Here is a 10,503-nt window from a genome sequence, read left to right as displayed (position 1 = left end):
TGTAAACTTATTGAAAGTATTGTTCAAAAGGTTAAATGAAATATTTTCAAGAACGTTAATTCCACTTCTTGATGACTTTAACAATTACTTGACTAGTCTGGTACTCAGAGCTTACTTTTCCTTCAGTGGTATTTTGGCACATGTTGATGATTTATTGCCAGTAAATTAACCTTTCATATATCTTCTTAGCTGAGTTACTTGACACTGGTGCTGGTTGACACTGGGTTAAACTTCAAACCTTAAAGCTGCACAATATTTAATATATTACTGAACAGTCCTTTCTGTCTCACTTATATCTGTATGCTAATATCTTCTGAGCGGTTCTGATTTCCCTTCATAAGGACAATATTCCCATGAGAAAAAAAATATGGGATCTTTTCAAAAAATTTTTTTTATACAAAGCACATTTTACATTTCGTTTCTCCATACTACCTCATATAAAGTGAGTCTCCAACTAGTTGTGTCATGACTCTTTTATGGATTTTCAGTGATTATATTTTCAATACACATAGAAGGAACTTCTCAGTACACCTTAAATTTTCTTAGCAATTCCTATTGCTTTTGGAAAAAAAATGATCAATTTTTAATTTTTTTTTTTTTTTTGGTGGTGCCTGGGATGGAACCCCAGGGCCTGAAACATGCTAGGCAAATGCTCTATCACTGAGCTTGATTAAAGGTCAAGCCTTTAATCAGACCATAGTAAAGTTACTTTAAAGACAGGTTTTTGATGATAGCCTCTAAAAACTGGAGACACACAAGTGGATTATGAATGCATAAGGGACTGTCATGTTAAGCTGTGACATTTTCTGCACAGTGGACACCAAAATGAATTTCTACCTTAACCAGGTAAAACATAATAACATTTAAAAGTTTGGGTTGTTGCCCAGTTTTGTACTACAGCAGCAAGAAGCAGTTGCTTCGTTTACTGTGCATAGCTTTACATTGGGAAATACCCTTTTTATTTACAAGAGCTGACTGTACTCTGTTGCACCGTCAGTAGGTAGATGCTTCCTGTTCTAAATAGAATATGGTTACTTTTCTTTCCAAATCTAGAGTTTGAAATGGAAGCATTGTAGTATTTTAGCTAATTTTATTTATTTTTTTCTTGCAGGTTCTGAAAAGTGCCTTTTCTGAAAACTCTGCTGCTTGGATTCTACTCTAGAGCTGTCTCTTTACCAACCCCTCTCCCTGCCACACCCTTCCCTGCTCCCTGCCTCCTACAAAACCTGGCGTGCTTGTAGTTCACTTGTCAGCAACTTGTCCATTTTTTTTTCTGTGATTCGCAGTTTTCTTAGTCATTTTCTCGCCCCTCGATTTTGCAGCAAAGCTGGTTTTCGGGTTGTAACATCTTCCCCAATCTTACTCTTTAGAACTAAGAAATAGGGAGAAAAACTTTTCTCTCCCTGATCTGAGACCCTTGCACAAATTGAAGGGCAGCAAGCAGCATATGCTTTTTATAAGAATAATTGAAAACATCAACTAGACAGCACAGAATTCTTTTGAAAGCCTGCCAGTTTTTTGAGGCAAATTCAGCAAAGGAACAAAATAAACCATTCACTATCTATAAGCTTTACAGTTGCCTTCTTGGAGTTGGTCTCTAATTTGATTTTTAGTTATTCTGATACAACTTTGATTTTTCTGAGTGACTTTTTATTTGACTAGATCAGATTTGACTTAAATGGAAACCTAAGTGCTAACAAATAGACATTCTGCCAAAGCAACTTGGTGTCTTTCACATTTACCCCTAATTCATTTTTAGTCATTTAACAATCCATAGTGATATTCTCCTAAAGAGGGTGCACTTGATTATAATTTTGCTTCAATATGACGGCTGTCAATGTTGCCCTGATTCGTGATACCAAGTGGCTGACTTTAGAAGTCTGCAGAGAATTTCAGAGAGGAACTTGCTCTCGACCTGATGCAGATTGCAAGTTTGCCCATCCACCAAGAGTTTGCCATGTGGAAAATGGTCGTGTGGTAGCCTGTTTTGATTCTCTAAAGGTGAGCACCATTTGAATGCACGTAATTTAAATTGGTTGATTTCTATGTTTTTCAAAATATGATGTGCTGTGAAATGTTTAAAATTAATAACAGCATGGAATTGGTAAGTTTTGCTTTTTAAAACAGAATGTAGACTTTGTGCTTATAGAAATAAGCCAGTCTAAAGCTCACTCACCCCTTATAAAGATAGATACAAGAATTTTTGTAGGAGAGATATAGTTTTGCTAATAGTTAGCTTTTTTAAAAAAATGGATTTAGATTTTGAACACAGTAATAGAAATCCTCATATAACCTAGAGAAGCTTTTACTAAATTACAATGTAGCTGATTATCCATACTATAAAAATACATGTGGCAGAGACCAGTTTTTAGAAGATAGACAAAGCCAGACTGGAATAGTATAAGGTGAAAATCTTACTTTTCAGGAAGAAAATTATGGCATTTAGAAGATTTTTACTAAAAGTATATTTTGAACCTTTAACATAAAGACATAACTATAAAACTAGGCTCACAGACTGGCAATGTAGCTCAGTCGTGCCCTTGCCAAGCATATACAGGATCCTGAGTTCCATCTCCAGCACTGCAAAACAAAACAAAATAAACTCACTAGGTTCATTTAATTTTCTTCTTGAATACCTAATTGACCAAATCCAGATTTGTGACTACATTTTATAAGGAAAGTTCTACAACCAAGGTCTTCAAATCTTAATGTTATACTGGAGTATAAATAAAATATGAGGAAGATGAGGTATTATGTAGAACAGGACATATATGATTGCAGAACAAGAAGATGCACTGATTTTCATGTTTTATTCATAGTTATCCCTAAATTAAGGATAAAGATGTACAAAATCAAAGCATAGGAGCAAAAATAGTAATGGATTCTTGGCTTAATTAATAAGATTTCCTATGATGCATTCAAGATGTTTTTTCAAAATATGTTAAAATGAATTAAGCTTAACAAGAAACTTTTCAATTTCTTGATATTGTTTTACCCTCATCTTGACCAGTTTTACCTCATTAACATTTTTATTTATGGTGGCATTGGCTAATGGAGATGTATTCTTTCATGTGAAAGTTTCTTCAGAAAATATTTTCTCCAATGATATACGACAGGTTGAGCATCCCTTAGTTGAAATGCTTGGGATCAGGAGTGTTTCAGATTTCTGAGTTTTTCAGACTGTAGAAAATTCACATGTATGTAATGAGATATCTTGAGGAATCCAAGTCTAAGCATGAAATTATATAGTATTTTTAGTGCAACAGCATTTTGACTATAACCTGTCACATGAGGTCAGTTGTAGAGTTTTCCATGTTTGACATCTTGTTGGTGTCAAAAAGTTTTGGATTTGGGAGCACTTTGGATTTTCAGATTAGGGATATTCAACGTGCACTTCAGTAGTTACTCTTAACTTATTTCAAGTTCTTAGTTTTTATTGAAGATCATTCTAGTTCAAGAATGGGAACTTGTTATGGTAAAGGTAATTCCTACTGTTGAAAATCTCAGAATTCCTTTTATTTGCAAGATACATTATGACTAAAGGACTTATTTTGCTTTCTTTATTTTGGGGTCATTCATGTTTCATTTACAGTTGTTTGTATATTACTTCAATCTACTACTATAGGACTAGGCAGTGCCTCCACGTGCAAGAGTGCACTAGTCAGGGTTGGGGAAAGGCAACTTTTTCATCCTGTTCGTACTCAGATTGGTTCAGTGCACTAGGCACTTTATGTATGTGGTTTCTGAAGATCTGGAGTATACTCCTAACCCCACAACTGTACTTGACCTTGGGATCCTGAATCTTACGAACCTTGAGTGACTTCATCTCACTCTACCTAACAACTTTTCCACCTTATTTTCATGATCAATTGTGAGAATGCCAAAAACATAACACAAATGAAAAACCATGCATCACTACAAAAGTGAATTAAATGAAACGTTATGTTCTATCAACTAAATGTTTTTTTAAAATTTTATTTGTTTATTTTTATGTGGTGCTGAGGATCAAACCCAGGGCCTTGCATGTGTGAGATAAGCGTTATACTGCTGAGCCATAACTCCAGCCCCTCAACTAAATGTTTTTTAAGGAGTGCATCAAAAAATTTTATTTAGTGGGGCTGAGGTTGTGGCTCAGCAGTAGAGCGCTTGCCTTGCACATGTGAGGCACTGGGTTTGATCCTCAGCACCACATAAAAATAAATTTAAAAAAATAAAGATATTAAAAATTTATTTAATTAGAATTTATTATAGAAAACTACAAATTCATGTTCTATGCCAAAATTCAGTTGCTATGAGTGTGATAACAGTTCTTCTCACTAAGTATCATTGTTTCTGTAGTTTTCTCTTTGGTACAGAGTTCTTCATAGATTCTGTCTTTGTAGGCATCCCAGAATGTGGCAGGAGATATGTGACCCTCCTAAGCATTGATATACTGTAGGTCATGGTTCCCATTTAAAGACAAAAGAGTTCTATAAACTAAATATTTTAAAGAAAATATCATGGAAGGCATTTGTTTTCAAAATGCATAGTGCACTTTAAAGCTTAGAAAATGTTTAATTCAGAGACTAGGTAACAGCTAATGGATATAAATAGCCACTTTATTATTTAAATAAGCTGTCTACTCACAGTATCTGTTTTTTTTAAAATAATTTGTGCATTGTGTTAATATCCTGATGGCCAGTCACATGGATAAAGATAATTTGCATAATCCTTACATCCTAAAATTTTAATGAAAAACTTAATTTTTCAAATATACAGAGTCTTTGAGACAGTTATTTAATTTGCCACTTAGATAGCACATTCATCAGAGTTCCATGTCTACACAAAAGCTTTGTAGTTCCCTTTTCTATTATTTCTTCTCCACAATATGCGTGAAAGCTATGGCAAGTTGAGGGTAATTGACCTATGGGGATAGTGCCACTGTCACAACTACAATACACAAAAAAACATACCTCAATAGTTACCACACCATTTACTACCCCTCTTGAGTTTGTATAATTTAAACACCGTGAAATTCATCTGTGTACTATTTCTTCTTCCATGAGTGGTTAAATAACTGAAGCAATCATTTGTTGAGTTTGGGGCTGCAGCTTTTGTTTTTAATACGAATTTCTTTAGCACTCACTATTGTATCAGATGATGGTCCTTTGCCTTCATAATAGGTCCAATAGATAACAATGTCTTTAACTCACCTCATAATGAGGGAATGTTACAAAAATGAGAAGGGTGAGTTGGATGGTTAATTATGAATTGTGCTGAAGTGCTATGCCCATCACTCCATGAATGTTGAGTGTTTAGTGATGAATGTTTTCTCATCTTCAGATAGAAATCTAGATGGTGCAGCCTGCAGATTAATTTCCAGAGACAGAAGAGTCTCATGTCATGTTGGTATGCAGCTGTTTTTGATTCAGTTGCTTGGTCTGCTTGGCACAATTTATTTCAAAAGTTTCCTTCAAAGTATCACTTAATCCATTCTATGCCAACATTTTAAAAATATTTTTAGTATTTAGATGGACATATATCTTTATTTTATTTTTATGTGGTGCTGAGGATCGAATCCAATACCTCACATGTGCCAGGCAAGCACTCTACCACTGAGATACAGCCCCAGCCCTATGCCAACTTTTTGATACTCTGGTTTGCAGTTGATCTGAGTTGATATTTTTAGTGAATGTCCCTTGGATTTCACAAAGGTTCATCGCTATAAAAATTAAATCAACTCTTGCAATTGTTTTCATGGCCAAGTTATTCTGCTTCCACAATATTTTGGTATCTGGTGTTTTGAATTTTCAACTCCATACTTGAAGCAATATGTGGTATCAGCCACCTGTTATCTAGGAAGGAAGTAAATTGTCATTATTTCATGATGACAATTCAACATCCTTTGCATTTGTCCACCACACTTGAGGTAGTTTTGTCACAGTTATTTCCCGGTTAAGGTCATAGCATCAGGCATAGTCAGGGGATATTCATGTCAACCCATATACTTTCCTATATGAAGCAAACTGATAAAATAGTGCAAATGAATCAACCCTACATTGCCTTCAAATATCACATATGATCACAAGCATAACATTTGACAAGTAGAACCTGTAATAGAGGCATAAGGATGGGAATGTATCCTTGTACATAAAATTGATCAAGATACCAGTGTACTCTCTAGTCACAGCAGTTTTCACTAGTTTTTTTTTTTTTTTAATGACTATTTTTATTTATTTTTTGGTACTGGGCATTGAACCTAGGTGGCACTCTACCCCTAACCTACATTCCCAGCTCATTATCCCTAGCCTGTTTTGCTTCTTATTTTTTAAAATTTTTTATAACTTGTTTTAATTAGTTATACATGACAGTAGAGTGCATTTTGACACATTTCACACAAATGGAGCACAACTTTTCATTCCTTTGGCACACATAGTGCAGAGTCACACCAATAGTCTAATCACACACACACACACACACACACACACACACACATATATAGGGTAATAATGTCTCTCTCATTCTACCATCCTTCTCATCCCCACACCCTCTCCCCTCCCCTCTGCACAATCCAAATTTGCTTCTTATTTTTGATACAGGGTCTCCCTAAGTTGCTGAGGCTGGCCTTGATCTTAGGATACTACTGCCTCCCAAGCTCTATGATTAGAGACCCATGTGTCACCACACCTGGCTAAAATTTGACCATTTTTAACTGAATATTTACTCATCCCTGTTTGCTAAGGGAGAGTTTACCAGAAGCTAGACTCCTAGCAACATAATCCCAAGGGTCGTCAGATTACACAAGATTTAGCGCCATTTTAAGCTCCATCAGAGAGGCACTACAAAGACACAGGAGTAATGCTTGTGTCTAAGAGTCAAGGAAAATAAAATTTTACTTAAGGAACTCTATCTTCTATGATACTGACATTAAAAAGGAAGTATCCTTCACTGGTAGAAATCAGTGATATTTATTGATTTTCAAAAACCTCTTCTGAAAGAAAAATGGAATTATTATTTGTACTCAGTTAAGTATATATTGATAGTTCAGCCTTCTTTTTTAACTTTTTATTTTGAAATAATTTTAGGCTTAAGGAAAACTTACAAAAATAATGCAGGCAGTTCCTGTATACTTTTCACCCAGATTCCCCTAATGTTAACAACTTACATACCATACATAGCACAGTTATCAGAACCAGGAAATTAACAGTGTGTTAGGACTCTTAACTCAGGACCTTATTTGAATTTCTCCAGCTTTCTCCATAATGTCATTTTTCTCTTCCAGGATCCAATTCAGAATCCCACTTTGTGTTTACTTGTCCTGTCCCTTAGTCCCCTCCAATCTATGACAGTTCCTTAGTCTTTCCTTGTCTTTCATTGCTGTGACACAAAGCGAGAGGCATTCCATAGAATAATTGACCAGTTTTAATCCAATGTGTCATGGTCACAGATATTAGGGAGAAGATTGATGAAATTCAAATAAGGTCTCCAGTTTAGTTAAAAGTCTCATGTTAGTATTAATTTCCTGGTTTGGGTAATTATGTTATAGGCATATAGGTTTTCTGGGTGATCTGGTGAAGGTTATACTGGGATTCAAGATATTATTTTTGCATTTTTTCTTAAGTCTAAAATTATTTCATACTACAATTTTTTTTTCAGTGGGATGCTGGGGATTGAACCCAGGGCCATGTGCATGCTTAAGCACACACTACCACTAAATTATACCACTAATGCCTCAAAATAAAAAAAAAATAAAGTTAGCTTTCTAAATATTATGCATGTATCTCCTGCCCTTTGAGGCTCACAAATATATGGAATAATTTTTTCCATTTTCTTTCTTCTTAAAAAAAAATTAGGGTATGGTAATAAAATTCTGAAATCCATTCAATGACTGATTCCAGAATTGCCTGCACAAAAGTTCAGTGAGTCTGATAATTAGTTTAAAAAGTATTCATACCCCTAACAATAATTCGCAGACCTTGAAAACAAGAATGTTGGCTGTAGAAAGAAAATCATTCAGTCCAAAATTTTTACCATTTACAGATGAGGAAACTCCAGAACCAGTGAGGGAAAGTCATTTACCCAAAATGACCTATGCAGTTATCAAAAGAGCTTGATGACTCCAATGTCCTTCCAATTTTTTTTTCCCCTATGGAGAAGAAGGAAATGGAGGAAACATCAAAAGGGCTATTGTTTTACTAAACCAAGAGCATCTGGTTCTTATCAGGTTCATGCTGTTCTCCATGACACTGGGATGTACTTTTGTGGAGTTTTATTTTCCATATTTTTATTGGTGCATTATAGTTATACATAATGGTAGGATTTATTGTTATATATTCATACATGTACACAATATGACATATATGTAACAATGAATCCTACGGTTATGTGTATTGGTACATATTGTTGCATATTCATACACACACAATATGACAATATAATTTGGCCAATATAATTCCCTGATGGTTCAAATTTATCTCCCTCCTCCCTGCCCCTGGTCCCTTTGCTATCCTGTACTGATCTCCCTTCAATTTTCATAACATCTCCCCCAGCACTTTTTCTCTCTAGCTTCCACTTACGAGACAAAACATAGAAATCCTTGACTTTCTGAGTTTGACTTATTTGGCTTAATATAATATCATAAGTTCATCCTATTTTCCTGCAAATGGCATAATTTCATTCTTTTTTATTGGTCATTTTTAGTTAAACATGAGAGCACAATCCATTTTGATATAATTATACAAGCATGGAATGTATCTTATTCTAGTTAGGACCCCATTCTTATGGATGTACATGGTGGGGGGATATCAGTGTGATGTTTTCATCTATGTACATGGGAAAACTATGTCAGATTCATTCCACTGTCTTTCTTTTGCCTCTGGGTAAGGGGAAGAATAGACGTGCAGTAGATTAGATAAGTTATTTTTTTCCTCATTCTCCAAAAATTATTTTTACTTGTAAATTGACCTTCATGTTTCATTCTTCTTTATGATTGAGTAAAACTCCATTGTCTGTATAAACAACATTTCTTTATCCATTCATTCACTGATGGACATCTAGGTTGGATTTAACAGCACAATTCACAATAACTTGTGAAGTTTTGTTGTTCTCCTTCAGTTTTTGTAACTGAAGACGGGAAAGTTGAGAGAAGAACCCAACTTTCCCTTTCCTAATCCCTCCCATTTTTTATTGTTTCATGATAACTTATTTTGGTTAAGATTTTAAACTGAGGCTCATATTTCCTTCATAGATAATCATTTGGAAATTTTATTTTGAAAAAGGAAAAAAGAAGCAGTGTGTTTAAATATTTAGACAAAATTATTTAATTTTGTGATATTAAGCTTTGATTAATTGTTGAGTGTCTGAACACTGAGTTATCTCTGCTCTATATCATAGTCCACCCTCTTCCCCAAACACTGCAATGCTGGGTTAGCTGGCCAGGATTGAGGGGTTATTATTGTATAATATTCTCTGATGTCTAATTCTGCTAGGCACTCATTAGTATAATGACCTGGCTAGCTGGGAGGTAATTGTCATAGATCAGCTGAAAACACTGCAGGAGCAATTTGTAACTGACACAATTTATTTTAAAATAGTGTCTGATGGAATTATAGTTCAAGATCAGTTTCTCTCTTCATCTTGCAGCCAAGTTGCAATTGGGTATCTAGAGAGAAAAGTCTCAGGATAGGGCTAGATATGTGCTCTGCAACCATACTTTGATTATACCATCCCCATAAAGCAGGAGAGATTTTGAAAGTCTTAAATTTGAAAAACTGTATATTATATGTCAACTCTTTTGTTTGGAAGAAACTCTTACATGTCAGGGAAATATATAAATATATAAATAATTCTCTTCCTGTTAGCATAACTGTATGAAATCATTGCAAATATTGTCTTTCTCAATGCCAGATTTTTGTGAAATGTGGATGAATAGCTGCTTCTGTGCATCTGGAAATAATAATTAGTTTTTCTAGGAACATGACTTTGTTCCTAGAACATCATTTACTTATTGCTCTTTTTGTCCTATGAGCTTTCTGCTTGTACTATTCTTGAGAATGACCCTGTTTTCCTTTCTCGCCATGTGTCATTGGATCCTTGATTTGTAGGGTTATGCATTCCAGAGGAATCTTGGCCATCTGCTCTTTTCTCATTATATCTAAATAATCTTTTAATTTTCTTCTTTTTTTTTACACCATGTAACCAGTTCAGCTTCTTAAATTTGTGTTTTGATTGTTGTTGCTATGTAATCCAGATTTGCAATCCTGCTTGAGTTTTCAATGTTTTTATTTCTATGCCTTCAATTCTCACCCAGAGTTAAGTTTTACTGTTAGATGCAATTAGAAGTTTAACTTGTGATTTCTGTCTTCTTTCTTTCTTTCTTTCTTTCTTTCTTTCTTTCTTTCTTTCGGTGCTGGGGATTGAACCCAGGGCCTTGTGCATGTGAGGCAAGCACTCTACCAGCTGAGCTATATCCCCATCCCTCTGTCATCTTTCTTGATGTTGTTTTCTTAAAAGCCATTGACAAAC

General features: G+C 34.8%; 1 protein-coding gene across 1 annotated transcript in view; it reads left to right on the top strand.

Annotated features, from left to right (window-relative positions):
- The first annotated feature begins 1,824 nt into the window (after positions 1-1,824).
- Mbnl3 (muscleblind like splicing regulator 3) overlaps positions 1,825-10,503 on the top strand; it is a 59,814-nt gene continuing 51,135 nt past the window's right edge. Inside the window, exon 1 of the mRNA XM_077106271.1 lies at positions 1,825-2,001. Coding sequence (XP_076962386.1) covers positions 1,825-2,001 — 177 coding nt within the window. The remainder of the gene's footprint in view (positions 2,002-10,503) is intronic.

Source organism: Callospermophilus lateralis, chromosome X (assembly GCF_048772815.1).
Source record: "Callospermophilus lateralis isolate mCalLat2 chromosome X, mCalLat2.hap1, whole genome shotgun sequence".
NCBI lineage: Eukaryota > Metazoa > Chordata > Mammalia > Rodentia > Sciuridae > Callospermophilus > Callospermophilus lateralis.
The sequence above is the reverse complement of the archived record's forward strand: the minus strand, read 5'-3'. Positions and strand labels throughout refer to the sequence as shown.